The 17,025-nt window shown below is 33.7% G+C and overlaps 1 protein-coding gene across 1 annotated transcript in view; it reads left to right on the top strand.

Annotated features, from left to right (window-relative positions):
* LOC148280148 (uncharacterized) overlaps positions 1-17,025 on the top strand; it is a 385,000-nt gene that overhangs the window by 358,072 nt on the left and 9,903 nt on the right. Inside the window, 1 exon segment of the mRNA XM_088228832.1 lies at positions 11,043-11,258. Within this exon segment, the coding sequence (XP_088084958.1) occupies positions 11,043-11,258 (216 nt within the window).

Consider the following 17,025-nt stretch of genomic DNA (forward strand, 5'->3'; position numbering starts at 1 on the left):
TTTTAGCGAGTTTTACGTACAAAATACGTGATAACTTGATGTCAAATTAATTCAAATATTTCATCCAACATGGACATGACCACAATACCAGAGAAAATGTTGAAATCAGACTCCCATTTAGAAAAAGGCCGTTGTCACAAAGTATCTTAATCGACACATATCGAGACGGTATACAGTAAAATCGGTAGTTATGTACAAAAATGTGTATATTTGTATCAAAATTTAAAGTAACTTCGTCGGCGACCTGTAATTGAACATATTTCGAAAATAAAAATTGTATATCTACATATTCGATTGTTCATACATCATTCCATGTCCGCTCCCTAGTCGGAGCATAAAGTTTTTACAAAGAGCCTCCATGCATCTCTATCGGCTATCCGCTCCTGTGCGTCCTCCCAAGTCAGGTTTGCGTCCCGTAGTTATGACACAAACTGCCTACGAACAGTCAGCAGTGGACGTCCAGGACGTCGAGAACCTGATGCCTTGTAAAGTAGGCGACGTGGTTAAGCTACTCAGGAGGATTCGCAGTATATGGCCCAGTTAACCATATCGCCTCCGCTTGATGACAATTGTCACCGGAGTTTGCTGCGTCCGTTCTTTTATTACTTGATTCCTCACAGAGTCAAACCACCGCATACCTAAGATTCTTCTGAGATACATATTCACATAGAATACTTAATTTTAGTTTGTAGATAAAATTGAAGATAAATGTTAACTTTCCATTGTATAATTATATGGGCCCAGGGTCCCGATTACAGTGGGAAGTTAACATTTATCTTCAATTTTATCTACAGAGTAAAATTAAGTTTTCTGTATGAAAAGCAAAATATGCATACATTTTTTTCTTTTAAACATGTTCAATTATAGGTTATCGATGAAAATATACTTTAAATGTTCATGCAAATATACTAATTTTCGTACACAAATATCGATTTTTCTTTATAAACAGTCGAAGATAACTCTGTTAACTTCCCATTGTAATCGGGACCCTGGTGGCATTCCGTGAAGATTATGCGTTTCCTTGATTTTATGTTTTCGTTTCTTCTTGTACATACACCGCAAGACAAATAAATTTACGAGTTCTCAAAAAAAACTAAAATTGACATATAATGAATTATTCTTGAAATTTAATTAGTTTTTTTTATATTGTTTGACATATGTGATGACTACTCGTTATTTCAAGGTTAAAATAAAAAATCTTACTCATGAATTGTACTTAGAAATTGCCATTATATATCAGGTATCAGATTACCCGAACCTTAGAGACCCATAACGGTTCATTTATGGTCGAGTGTTTGTGATGGAATAATAAAAGACATGTTATTTTTTAATTCATATTTAAGAAGTAGGTTCTTATCGCTTTATTTTAAATTAAAGTATTTTACATTTAAACATATTTATAACATTTAAAAATATTTAGTACTTAGTGAATTCACCTTTATTTTTTATAACATGTAAAATTCTATTATTTAGAGAAGCGTAAAGCGAATCTAAAATTTCTGATGTTATTTCTTCTTCCCAAACTTGAATTAAGTTTTTTTTAAATTCCTCAATGTTTTTTGATTTTTTTTTCCCGACTTTTTTTTTCATAATCGCCCATAAATTTTCTATCGGGTTCAAATCAGGGCTATTCCCGGGCCACGTCAACGATTTTAAGCCAATTTTCTCCTTGAATTCATTGATCTATAAAAAAACAATAAATTATTTATCATGTGGTCACAAAATGCATTTAAAAATATATATATTTGTACTCACAGTGCGGGCTCTATGGCACGGCGCAGAATCGTCCTGAAAAATTGGGTCCGCGGTATACTGCGTAATGTCCTCGATTGTTGGAATAATATGTTTTTTTAACACTTTTTTGTACTGAATGGCATTCATCGTACCCTGTACAAAATTTAGAGGTCCTAAACCGTATGCTGTCATGCACCCCCAAATCATCACGTAGGGTGAATGTTTAACGGTTCGAGTGACGCACGACGGATGATATCTTTCCCCACGTTTTCGTCGAACTATCTTTCTGCCGTCTGGACCAAAAAGGTTGAATTTTGATTCATCAGAAAAAACAACATTTTGCCAATCCTCCAAGGTCCAATTCTGGTGCTCTTTCGCCCAATCCAGTCTAGCCTTCTTCATTTTGTCCGTGAGTAATGGTTTCTTTGCGGGACTCCGTGCTTGGAAACCATGCTCCAACAGCCGCCTGGACACTGTTTTTACTGAAAATGTTGATGTGCTGGTAGACTGCACCTCTGCGTGTATTTCAGGTGCCGTTAAAAATCGATCGCGCATAACAATTTTTTTTATTAAGCGATCATCTCGGGCAGATGTCACGCGCCCCCGTCCGCTTCCTTTTTTCCGTTCTATGGATCCAGTTTCTTGGATTTTTTTTAATAAAAACCTCACTGCACCTTCTGAATACCCAACTCGACGAGATATTTCACAATTAGATATGTTTTCTTGCGACAATGTGATTATTTTGGATTTTATCGCAATCGACATTTGCTTTGCACTTTCCATGATTGTTGTGTTATGTTCACTCAAACGCGGGTAAAACAAGACTGTTGAGACATTTTAAAATGTAAATATTGTAGAAAGGTGACACATAGTGTCCTTAATTTATTAAACAAAAGAAAGAGGTATCGATAAAGGATTTCTTAGAAAAAGGGTTCAGTAAAGTCAAGGGGCGCGGTAGCAGGTAAACTCGTAATTTTTTTTGTCTTGCGGTGTATTTAAAATGCATACGAGTATCTCTATTATACATTTCGCGATATAAAAAATACCTCAAATTGATGCCACAGGAAAAAAAAACAGCAGTTTTTTGCCCATTGTATGTTTTCTTACAAAATACTTGACCATTGACAGGTAGAACCATTCAACTTTTAAAATTAATGTCACTTTCGTCCATAGTCACTTCCATAATGGCTATCGTGAAATGGAAGCGGTGTCGTTCAAACGCTAGAATACAATTTATTATATATATATCTTTTATGATGGACACCAATTTACTATTTTCTCTTGCATCGTAAAATTTGATGATTTATTATAAATCCCTTCCTTCGTTGACATTTGAACGCTTAGCGCTGTACAGAAAATCGTTGGAACTCCATTTTGACATACTTTCGTGTAATTCTTAAGTAAAATCTAGTACATTTATCATTATTTTATTTTTTATTTTATTAATTTTTCACGCCCATCAGGCTTTTGCATACATGGAAGTTATACAAAACATGAGTATATAAACAACATAAAATTTTTAAAATACAATATAAAACAATAAAAGATAGAACAGTGTTTAGAAGTAAAATTGGCATAAAAAAGAAGATCAGTATAAAACAACATAAATTTAAAAAAATACAATTTAAAGAAACAAAATATAGGAACAGTGTTAAGAAGTATAGTTGGTATAAAAATAAAAAGATGAGTGTATAAACAACATAAAATTTAAAAAATACAATTTAAAGAAATAAAATATAGAACAGTGTTTAGAAGTATAGATGGTTTTAAAAAAAACAAATAAAAATAAGCTGTAGAAGCTGGATATTAAAATAATAATAATAATAATAATGATAGATCCCAATTATTATGTTAAAATCGTCTGGTTAAAATTATTTTTGTGTGACTCAAAAATGCCCATAAAACTAAAAATGAAATGTATATCAGACTATTGTTAGACCCGCAATTTTTTGTGGCTCCGAATTCTGAAGTATATTCAACTCCTACTTCAGGTAACTTGAAACAGCAAAAATTCGAATACTTAAGTAGCATGAGAATCACTCAGAGATAGAATTAAGAGTTCACGCATTCGTGGTAGCCTGGATGCGACTGATATAAACTGTAAGCTGGAAGAGCGACACCGGATCCGGTACTGGCACATAAGACCACCAGACCATACGGTAAATGCGATGTCTGTTGATCTTCCTCGACAGTCATCCAGAGGAAAACCAAAGACTCAATGCTCCAAAATTCTGCAGAGAAACGGCCTGGATAAAGGCGACGCCCAGAACCGAAGAACATTCAGCCTGAGAACGAGAAGAGCCGACCCTAACAGCCTACCTAGCCAGTGAGTTGGGACAGTACCAGAAATAAAAATAATGATTTACAAATTAATTTTATTGTATTTTTTTTCATTTAAATTATTTATTGACAATTCTTAATGGAATTCCATTGTAATGATGTAATAACTTATATTTACATATAAGTTATTAATTTAAAAAATACTTGGTACACTTCCACTTATTTATTTTGAAAAATAATAACCATAGAATTTTAATAAATCAGCAAATGGAATTTAAAAACTCACCCTTATTAGCCCCCTTAGTAGACCCTGTACATTTTAATAAAACAATAAATATTTTTCATAACATAGAATATCCTCTTAAAGTACACCGCCAACACGTGTTTCGATCATTTGTCTCACTCTGTTCCATTGCAATATTGCGTATTGTATTTTTTTCAACTTATTTTTAAATGTGCCTACACTTAAGATAATATTTAGTTTTATATAAATTATCCATACACTGTATTATATTCACCAGTCTGAAGATGCCTATTAGAGGGTGAAAACGCTAATTGGTCAAAATAAATAAGTGGAAGTGTACCAAGTATTTTTAAAATTAATAACTTATATGTAAATATAAGTTATTACATCATTATTATATTTTGTTTATTATACATACGGCCTAAGCCGGCTTAAGCCAATATTATATGAAGAAACACATCCACAAGAAATTAAACAAAAATAACATGAAACTATATAGCAAAGACAAACAAAGGCAGTAAATTTATTGTATTCAATATATTCATAAATACGATCAACATATACGACTTCGAGCTGATCCACGCCAATCCATCTTCATCCCACACCGTGATAATGGCGAAGAGATCTACGAAAAGCCGAAAGATCTACCCCAAAGAATTCCTAGTTGTGTGACGAATTGACTAATGTACACATTCTGGACATTGGGGCATAAAAACAAAAGCTGCTCTTAGAAGATTTGACGTATAGCAGATTTTGACTTCTAATCACATGGTTGGGAACGTGAAAATAAAATTACTGTAACAGGGATGGGACATCACGTACATCATTAAGTATTTTGAAAATGCATATAAGTTCCATCTCCGTTCTACGTTTTTTCAATGAAGACCGATTGAGGGATTGCTCTATTTCAAAATAGGAATAATTATCCCTTAAGAATCCCAGCAACCATGACAAATAAAAAAATATTCAACATTGCATCGAGATTTATATTTATCCATATTAAAGTAAATCGATGTTAATTTATTTAAGCTAAACTATCATAAGGCCCTAATTATAACCAAACAACGCCTAAGTTACAACTTATGTGCTTTTAGTAGACACAATGATATCAACATCCAAGTGTGGGTAATTTTATGTGCTTGTACTTTTTTAGAAAACAAGAGCACTAGTTCTTGATATTATTGAACAATGGACCTGTAGCCGACGACGACGCCGACTAGACTATCCTCGTCCCTAAACCACAACCAAACTAAAAATGTATGTTGTAAATGCTTGTAATAGAATGATAAACTAAGTAAGTTGTTAATTGAATAATAAAATGAAATATATGTTACGCAAAAAGCCGTTTGTCATGTCATTGCTCTTCGTTTTAGAAGTGAGAAAATATGAACTTTTTCAGAAGAGGACTTTATTTACTTGATGTTACATTAATTGGCTCATTTATTGTATTAGCAGAATAACAAAAAGAGTGAAAATTCCCCTTTCTTTTTGGTTACCAGCAGCAATAGCAGCACATACTCCTGTATCTGCTTTAGTTCATTCTTCTACTTTTATTACAGCCGGGGTTTATTTAATTATTCAATTTAGGGGTTGTTAGAGAGGTTTTTCAAATTAAAATTTTTCATGTTTATTGGGATATTAACTATATTTATATTGGGATGGGGGCTAATTTTGAGTAAGATTTAATTTCAGTACGGTTTGAGTTTTAAGGAAACAAGTCCTGATGATTTACAACATGTTTTAGACATTGTAGGCAATATATCTGTCTTACATTCAAAAGTTTCGCTTCTTGGAATAAAAGTATGGAGGGATATTATATATTTTTTTAATACCAAAGAGTTTATACGGTTATTAAAGACCCCCTCCCCTAACCAATTATTCTGTATGAATGTGTTGATCGGAGAACTGAATGATAAACCATTATATTAATTTTGTAAAGACAGGCACCGCGGCGCAGTTGGTTAGACGGCCAACTGTGAAACTGGCGTCGCGGGTTCGACTCCCGCCAGTCCAAGAAAGATTTTTTTCTCAATTAGTCTGGGTGTTGTGGTGTATTTTTCGGGCTTAGCGGGTTATTCCTTTTTTTTTTAAAAAACCAAACCAATTAGGCGCTCAAAAATATTATAAGTTAAGTATCTCAGTTTGTTTACACTTTTTCTATGTGGTTTGTCCATTTAACTTGTGTATGAACCGAATTGTAGTCCCGTGGTAGTATTGTGGACTCACAGGCCAAAGGTCTAAGGTTCAAATCCCACTCTACTACAACTCAAATCAAATTTTTCCAGTACAAGTTATTTACGTCTTTTAGGAAATAATATGACAATTTAAATATTTGAGTAAATAAAAAAGTATTTCTCTTTTTGTTTTTAAAAAAAAGATTTTTAATTATAACTAGGCGATGATTAATAAAATACTTTTTTATTTCATACTTCCATGTTTAAAAAAATTGCACAGTTGGAAAAAAACCTTTATATTTTTAATCAATAACAGAAATCACGGATTCATTTTCAATCGTAATCAACTCATAAAAACAATAATATTTGTATGTACACGTAGCAGATGAGTAAATAGTAAATATTGAGGTGTTTTGCTACAGTTTCAGAACCTACTCAGAAAGAAACAATGTTACTAGTCGTATATTAAGTATAAATAATGGTGCCTACAAATCTCATTACTAAACGAAATAGCGTTTAGCATTGTGTGAATGACAAGAGAGTTACTGCCATGTACGAGTAGGAAAAGATTCACTGATGATCTTCGTACGTATAATTCATTTGCTTTCTATTCTAGCGGCTTTTCTATTTCGCCTATTGTTAAGGAAATGTCAGGCAGATGTTTGAACGCGTATTTACATTTGCTTATAACTCTAACATTTACGGCGAGATAGTATTGTTGCATATGTGTCTACTCGAATCTATGATTTATCGTATGCGTGTGATACGATTTATTTAGAACGCATCTATGTGAGGAAACGTAAATCGTTTTTTGACCAGTTTCGCCGCACGTTGTCGCATTCGACAAAGACAATATAGACAAAATTTACATATTTCACTCACTCGTATTTTTTGTTTCAAATACTACGTCATTCAAACTAGGTTTTCTGTGATCGCTTTAATGATATTGATATGTACCTATACGTGTTTGTGAAAAGCGAAATTAAAATAAATTTGTTTGTTTGAGTTCAGAATTAATATAAATAATATTTATAATGATTTTTCAATATCCATACTATTACTATAAGAAAAATATATATTATAATGAAAAACATTCAAAATTGAAATAGTTTTTTAATTTAGTTTAAAGCTATCGCTCGTAATATATTTATTTCAAATACAACTATAAATTGACGTACTTGGTCTTATACCTGACTAATAATCTGAACTAAAAAATCTTAGAAAAAGAATACAATGCGAATATGTATAAAAATACCTAATCAATAAGATTTCAAACGCAAAAAAACATATTATTAGATTATTTTTCAATAAGTAGGTACTTGTTTACATTCGGAATCAATTACAACAAAACATTTACATAAATTGCATCACTTAGAAATGCGTTATTATCGATTTTGAAAGCATATTTTATTACCCGTGTCCTTGAGCACTTTGGCTTTTCATTATACTATCAACTTTTTGTCCCTACCTAAATAAATGGTCAATTATATTTTTAACAAGTTGACAAACGTTGTAAAATTCTAGCATATTCCGTTTTTATTTATCACATATTGCGATCACCAAAATATAATTAACCACAAAACATATTGTTTTTTTTTCGAGAAAAATTTACATTTACTTCAATAATTATTATTCGTTTCAATACTGTGATAAGAAAAGCTTCCTTCCTACAAGCATTAAAAAATATAAATAATAGTATAAAATATTACACTTATTCGTTATACTTTAATATCTAAATGTCTAGTCATTATCATCCACCCCTTCGTAGGCAGCAAGGGCGTGCGGTGAGGTTTCCGATTCGAGGAAGCAGTCACTTGGTACTATGTACATACATAAATGAAATTGTATTGCTACTATTAATACAGAAATTCTAAAAACCAATTTGATGCCAAAACTTCAACATAAAATAAATATATTTCAAAGTTTAATATTACAATACCATATTGTTAACCGATTAAAGTGCTAAATTTGTTTTGAAACCATCACAACATATGGGGAATAAACCTGAATTGTTATGTTAGAATTGGTTCCAGATACTAAAAACCTCAATTTGCACATGCGCAGACTTGCGAAATTCATCACACGAGGGACCGCCTTAAATGAACTAAAACACTTACGCAGTTTCGTATTTCAGAATTAGACTAAGCGCGGTGTATTTTACACCAGTCCGCGCATAACTGCGCAATCGTAAGGTTGAGTGTGGGGTTGTCGCAATTTTTGGAAAGTTATAAATCAATGAACATGAAACTCATCCAAGACCGCCATGATAAAACAACAAACTAATTAAAAAATATTTTCTAAAATATACTGATTGTTATCAGGACAATTTTTTAGAGAAGCATTGATTCCATCCAATCTATGGACGGACCGCGCATGGTAGGTACCCAGGCATAACTCCACTAGTACCTACTTGCAACAATGAGGAAGTTTAGTACTACGATAAATTGGATATAAAAATGTTTTCTTACACGCGGTAAAAATCAGAGCATTGTATGGCGAAGATTCTCGAAAATGTATGAAAAAAGATAGTAAACTGAACTAGGTCACAAGCGCTTCCGAATCAATCAATGATAGAGTGTTGTGATAGATTTCCAGTTTCCGGGGAGCCAACTCACCAGACAGCATAACTTACCGACGAGAACTTGCGACGTCACGGGCGGAGTTATTAATTTTTTTTTTAAATCATAGCGCTGATAGTATGATCCATCATTTTTTTATTATTTATGGGCTTAGGTTGATAATCTATTAACAAATGAAAAATCACTGAAATTCCTCATTGCAGAGTAACCTAATCATTTTTTTCTGAATACTTTTTTAACCCAGCTGTAGTATCACGGAATTACAGATCAGAGGCACAAGAACTTAATTCTTATTTTCTATCACACTTATTTGCGGTATTGAAAATGACCCAAAAACGAAAAAAATAATTTAGTATATTTTTGTATCATAACTTTTGATTGCATTAACGTATAAAACCATTTCAACAAAAGACCAGGCTGAAGAAGCCTGTTAGAGGATAAAGTGTAGTATTTTAACGAGTAACTTATATGGCGTTCTTTCCTCCCTGCATACCCCTACGGGGAAACGGTGTGATGTTCAGTTTGTTTTTTTATTTATTTTTTTATTACCTAATCCGTAAGATCCGACTTACCACAGATCGAAATTCTTGCAAGTTGTTTAAAAACAATGAATCGTATTATGTGTTGTAAATAACAAAAAAATAAAATGAAAAAATATTTTAAAAAAAAGAACAGTTGCAAAATCACGGGATAAAGATTCGTATTGCAACTGAAAATCTATTATTTTTATCATATATCAAAATATACCGTATAATAATAAAATATTTTATTATATTACGTAAATAGATGATCGGGCATACGTCTCATTAGCCAGTTTAGGTACTATAAAATATTATAGTGATAAAACACCCATTTCATATTGACTTTGTCGGTCAGAACCACTGGAACAGTAAAAAAAATACAATGAAATCGAATTAGTTCATTTTGAGCTGCGCAGGCGTGAAGAGACCATTTTGGTATGGTATATTTTGTTGACCACTTGCTCATACCTAAGAAGTCTCATTATTCTCTTCCTAAAGTCCGCCGGTAATGCAGTGACTTGTGTTTATTTAAGGGGAGAAAGTGGACTTGTACCAAGAAATAGTAGATGAGTGTCAGATAGTAGAATACGCGCCGCGCCGCCGCGGCTTGAATTTGTAACAAGTTTTTGGTCATCATCGAACAAATCGATTCAAATGAGTTTTCACTTTCCGAAAGCCGTACGAATAAATTAATTGAACGGTTTACAAAACTAGGTCCTTTATTCACATCCGTAAATCGACTATAATTCATGGCAAAAGCGACACAAAAATACCAATGAGGAATGATAATGAATATCCCTTACTTCCTGGCATACTTTTTTTTTCTTTCGTCATTCACGGTACGTTAAAGTAACTTTCTTAAAAATACAGATATTTCATCCGACGTATACCGCGTGAGTCCAAGAAGAAGAAATCATTTCAAGTCTAGGCATTCACAGGGCTTATGCATTATAACCAGTCGTTGACTAGTTAACAAGCTTTATATGCCGAGACTTGTTATTCCTTTTTTTTTAAAAACATTTATTTTCCAACCAAATAAAATCTCACGATTGTACAACCCAGTCAATCTTATTGTGTCGGTATTATCATTTGAACGTACTCAAAATGATATATAGGTTTGATATCCTGATAACGTTTTTGATATTTTTATTAATATATTTATTTATTTACGTACATAAGTTTATTGTACATCAGTTAGTTAGTCTTGTGTTGAGATGGGACAAGCAATTAGTTGACACAGACACATGAGAATATCGCCACAAATATAGGATCAGAAACATAAGAAATATTTTTTAAAAACACATATATGGCGCATTAATATGGTTAACAGTAAACTCAAACATTCGGAAAATCATCAAGGAGTTTCCTACTCATATTCCTTCCCACTAAGGGAAATCTAGTCGTATATTATCATATTATGTTATAATTCAATTGGTTATCGTCTTACATTTATCTCTAGTGATGTTCCTAATAATATTTATTAATAATTGTAATCTATGATTGATTTCAGACGATCCCTACTACTGCGGCCTCCGCGCCCGAGTTCCCAACTTCGTTAAGGCCAACGGCGTGTCGGGGGCCGGCGGGCCCAAGGCGGGCAAGGAGGCCGGCGCCCCCAGCAAGCGCTACAGCCTGGCGCAGGCTCACCCCGTGCTGTTGCACGCGCACGCGCACGCGCACGCACACCCGGCCGTCTGGCACGCGCGCTCCTACGAGAGCGGCATCGGTGCGTATGAACCCGAACTGCACTGGGGGCACGCTCTCGAGCACGAGGAGCGCCTGCGCGCAGAGAGGCGCCGGGACAAAAAGATGTCCACCAATGAGATCAGAGGAGCCAAGGCGGCTGACCACGCCAAACTGAGGTTCCTGCATCAGCCGCGGTAGACACTTTAGAAGACTTCACTCCGCGACGCGATGGGCGCTAAACTCTAGTGGAAGAGACCACTATAATTAAAGTTCATTAGACTATTCGAATGTTACGAGTAATATCGATTAACCACACGCGTTCTCAAATGATATCGAATGTTCTCATGGTCTCTTTCCCCTATTGGTTCGCTCGTTGCGCTCGCATTTGTTACAATTTAAAAACTAAGTTTAATTTATAAATTATTAGTCCGTTAGTTTTTATCGTGCGTGTCAAAAGATGCAGAATCCTCAAGTAAGCTTCCAGTCTCGATATCATTAGCCTTCTCACACGCACCCTGCAAAGGAACAGATTCGCCAGTGCGAGAAAATCTGGGCAAATTGTAAATAGAACACGATGGCACATTCTCACCTGTCCCTCACGTGTACACTGTGTTACCCTAACCTCGCTTCCTCGCCAATGACTGAACAGAGATGTTTATGTTCTAAGTTCAAGTTCTACGGAGGTCTTCAGCGCAGGCAATCGGCTAAACCGAATGTTCCTGACGAGCCGACTTGAACGAACCACCCGCATTTGTGCTAAACCTGGTATTTATGTTTCACTTTTCGTGCTTTCGATCTCATGCCAACATCATTCGGTCATGCGGTGTCTGTCTCATCACTACTACAGATGACTGACGTAACAAAACTCAGACAATGACAAGCAAACGTTCATAAATAATCATCGATATCTCCATCCTCGTTGTCCAGGTACTTACATCCTACCGTACATTGAGTTGTCTTCGAGATTCTTATCTTTAATTCCTAATGATGCGTTTAATTATTTTTCGAAATACATAGGCTAGAAATATTCCTTTTCAGATTACAGAAATAGTCAATGACTTTAATTTATTATCAATTATCATGAAATAAAGATAAATTAATTAACGACCAGAAACCCTTTGTCATATTCAAAGGAAGAGTTAGAAATTATTAAAAATAATGTTTTTGTGCCCATACTTAAGCTGTCAGTAAACGAAGTAAAAAATTATGTTGTAAGATAATTTTCATTGCAGCCTTAATTGATTTTCTATTAGTCGCCAAGCGTGTCTTTCCATGCCCGAATTAGATTTGTTTTTTTTCCGATTAAGACTTATTCGGTAAATTTACTGATAAAAAAGGTAATCCATACGTACTTCTTTCGCGTTTAGAAACTGTTAAAAAACTTCTAATATTTTACCTGTAAGTCAATTGGTTTGTTAAAAAATATATAAATACTTATAATTAATACTATAGTATACTTATGGCAGGCACGTCCTTCACAGTACTAAAATACCTGCAAACAAGTTAGTGTTGATTTCCATATCATTGATCTACATCTCATTCGTGCTTTGATATAAATGGGCGTTATTAAAATTATGCAATTGATTACCCATTCCTTAAACGTGATAAATATAATATGCAGTTTTAGTTAGGTAGTATGTGTATACCCTATGTCCCATGCTACATCTATTAGTTTCAAAACTCGTCGCTTGAATCTAACAGCTTTAGCAGTCTCATTGTTAAAGGGTATTTATGGGGCGTGTAGAATTAGTAATATTTCACTCTCAGTTATTTTGAACTCTGCAACAAAACAATTAAATACCAAAATCGTTTTGCGTTTTAACTTATGAACCAGATTTCAATAAGGTGACTTGGCAGTCTCACATATTTTCCGTTTAGAATTTTTCGTACTTAAAAAAAAAAGTATTTCTTATCGTTAATCTTTTAACCATATACAATTATTATACATTTCAAACATATTTTTTGGGGCTATTTTCAACGAGTTGTAAATAACTCACTATAAGAAAATGATATTTAAGTTGTGGTAAAGCAGAGTTCGAAATTCGGACCTCTGATCCGCGAGTCCGCGCCCCTGGGCACTGAAACACAACCTAGTTGATAGATAATATAGAAAATAACCCCACATTGCATCTGAGGACTGAAGCCTCCTTGGCGATGTCCAAATATATTCTTAATGAATAACCCGCTAAGCTAATTAAGAGGATTGTCAGCTGGTGGCAAAGAGAGGATTTTGAGGAATAAAAAATACAATTCATCACCCAGACCAATTGCGAAAAATATTTCTTGGATTTTCTCTTGCAACGGGTGGGACTGAACCCGTGACGCCAGTTTCATATTTGGCCGTCTAATAAACTGAGACACGGCGCGAAGCAATATTAATTCATTGTCAAACAAGAGAGCTGCCTAAATGAGTGTGGTAAATTTTAAATTTAGAACGGAAAGAAAATAATTTACTTTATATTTATTTAAACACTTAATATACATAAAACACGAGTGATACTTTAATCCACAAATTTGGAATATCCAGTGACCGGTTTCATCTCTTTCGCGACATCTTCGAGACTGGTATCTTTATTAAAAAGTTAAATGTATTTATACAGAACAGAGGTAAGGATACATAATTCAAAGTTATAAATAAGTAAATTAAATAAAGTTATTTTTATCTTAGGGATCATTATCAACAAATTTTCTATGGGTTAATTAATGAATTGATATAATGCTATTTTAATTAAAGTTAAAGTATTACTCGTGTTTTATTTATATAATAAATTACAATGAACTTCCATCAAGAATTTTCACTTACAAACTTAAATGTTTTACTTAATATACACGTACAGTTTACATATATATGCATAAGGGTAGGCATATTCCCTTGGGACATTTTTTCCTACTTACCCAAACCGTAAATTTAGGAGGAAATTCAACCTGTCTACAAACATTTGGACATACTCAAAACATTGACTTTTAGTCTCCCGGAGTTGGGAATTATGTCTCAAATAATGTGAAATAAACTGCCTTTAAGTAAATAAATAAATTGTTAATATTTTATCTATTTATATATATTCGCCCAATGGACTTTTTTAAGGGCATATTTACCGCATAGAAAATTATTTCAAAAAAGTAGAAAGACTCAAGGGTATATAGTAGACTTTGTGGGAGTGGAAGCGGGAGAGAGGTGTTTATAATTAAATTTGATTCAGTGATCGTTTGAAAGAAGACAACTTGTTATCAAAGAAATCAAGACTGGTATGTTTGATGGCAGACCTAAGAATTCTGGTCATAGGGGAATGAAATCCATAGTTAGTTCTATGGTTATCAGTATGAAAGAGTAAGTTTTGTCTGAGGTTTCTACTTGGGATATTTAATTTTATTGAGCTCAGTAGTTCAGGCTCATCAAAGAGTAAGTTGAGAATTTTAAATAAGACTAGAAGGTCGGATTTATTTCGACGGTCTTGAAGAGAAGATATATTTAAGGTAGTTTCTAACTCATTATACGTATATTGGTCTCTGGATAAGCCCAATCTCCAGCCTATCTTTTTCAAAAATCGATGTTGAACTGATTCAATATTCTTGATGTGAACATCATATATGGAGATCAGATAACAGAGGAATACTCTAGGTGCGGGAGAACTAGGGAACAGAAGAGAGTTTTAAGGGTATTGATATTGTAGGTATATTAGAAGATTTGAATCATAAAATAAAACATATGTTAAACTTCATGGTATGCATGTATGAAATTATACATGTCAAAATATAAAATAGGTATATGAACGTTTCTGCTTTAGCCGACATAACAGCGTTCGCTTCAGTTTTCTGCAATGCCCATTTGTTCTTGCCGCTGAATTCAATCGGTTGCAAAATGAAGAAAACAAATAAAATTAATGATTCTTAAAGTTCCAATAAAAGAATTATCAACTTCTCTATCTGTCTTCCGCTACCGCCGCGTGTCGCAACTCGCAACACCAAAGCAGCTCTGCGGAGCGCCGCGGCGGTGGCGTTGCACCAAATACGCTCTCGATATTCACTTCCTGTACTGTCCGAGTGGACTAGACGGGTTGTTGGGAAATACTTTACGATTGAAAACATACAATAAGTCGCTTTCCTCACTTCTGCAATACTCAGACTCGCCAAGAAGCATCAACGAGTCTAGCGTTAACACAAATCATCCATTGATCTCGCTAATAGTATAATTTAAATGTCTCCAAATGCTACAAAACGACTCGACAATGTTTTGTGTAGGTCCAAATATTTTGTTTTCCTCCCGAGGGAGTTATTCGGATATCAGTTTATTGCAAAAGAGAAAAAACATTTTTAAGAAGGTATATTGTAGAATCAACTAACTGTTAAAATAAGAAGTATAAAAATTGACAAATTGTTTTCAGGCGTAGCCTAAGTAAGTGAATTGGTTCAGCCGGATGAATCTCACCCACATGATAAAGATTTCAGCTCTTTTAATTCACAAAAGTTAACAGATGGAAGAGTTGGGAAATGTGGATGTTTTCACACCATAGTATTTCATAGTCCCTGGACGGGTACCTGAAGTGTAAGACTGATCATCTTACCTTCATGTAACAAAAAATGATCAAGATACGCTGTGCGGAAAGGGAATGATTTTTTTAAAGTTATATATAGAAAACTATAATTGACCTATAATTTTGGTTTTTTGCATTTTTTTAGTATAACTGTTGTTTTCTTTTAATAAATAATTTTTAAAATGTAAAAAAAAAGATAGGCATATTCGCATATATGTACCTACACCGCGATAGATAATAAAATATTAACAAAATAAATTACAGATTGCCATCTTAAGCAAGAAAGTTTCTTCTGCAAAAATTTATTTTACATTCTTTCTCTTACCCATATTTAAGCAAACCATATTATTGTAGGATGCTTTTTAACATTGTATTATCATTCCCTTACCGCACCTAATGGTGCATAGGGCACTGCATCGGTACGCCAATCTCAGCATATCTTGATCAATTTCGTTACATGAAGGTAAGATGATCAGTCTTACGCTTCGGGTACCAGCCCAGAGACTATGAAATTTTCTATTGTGAAAATAACCTTTTATAGGACACACATTTTTTATTTATTTGCATCTTGCAAACCTGAAAAAATGTGTTCTTTTTTAAGATAATAAACCTGTTGCGTCTGAAAAAGCTGAGTGGGAGATTGATTTACCAATGTATGTCATTACGATAAAAACCAACAGGCTTATAAAAGCCCTAATAGATAAGCATTAATGAAATATATCATATAATACTTTGAATTAACTTAACGCTTAACAATCTTAGAATATATTTAAATGTACAATAGGCATAGTCATACGATCTAGGCAGACATGGCATGTGTGTCATCTCAAGCCAGAAGTGATAACACCGCTTGCTTCTTGAATTTTTATTTATTTATTTACATAAATAAGTTTACTGTACATTATTTGAGACATAAGTCCCAACTCCATGGGACTAAAAGTCCTGTGTTGAGAGGGGACGAGCAATTAGTTGACACATGAGTATATCACCACAAATATAAGATCAGAAACACTTTTTTTTATGTATATGGCACATCAATATGGTAAACAGTAAACTCAAACATTCAGAAAATCATTTTTTTTTTTTAATTCATTTAGTAGTTTATACATACAATGTTACAAAATGGCACAAAAAACACTCTGGCAAATTCTGCTAGTACTAGGAGTAGGCTCAGTATATGAAGGGTCGGCAAGCCAGAAATATTAATACGCCTAATGTTGCAATCGGTTCCTATATGGGCAAATGCCTGTTCTAAGAAACCGATTAGTTGCGGCA

The sequence above is a fragment of the Micrasema longulum genome, unplaced genomic scaffold (assembly GCF_059751315.1).
Source record: "Micrasema longulum isolate JH-2025_06_02 unplaced genomic scaffold, ASM5975131v1 h1tg000611l, whole genome shotgun sequence".
Lineage (NCBI taxonomy): Eukaryota > Metazoa > Arthropoda > Insecta > Trichoptera > Brachycentridae > Micrasema > Micrasema longulum.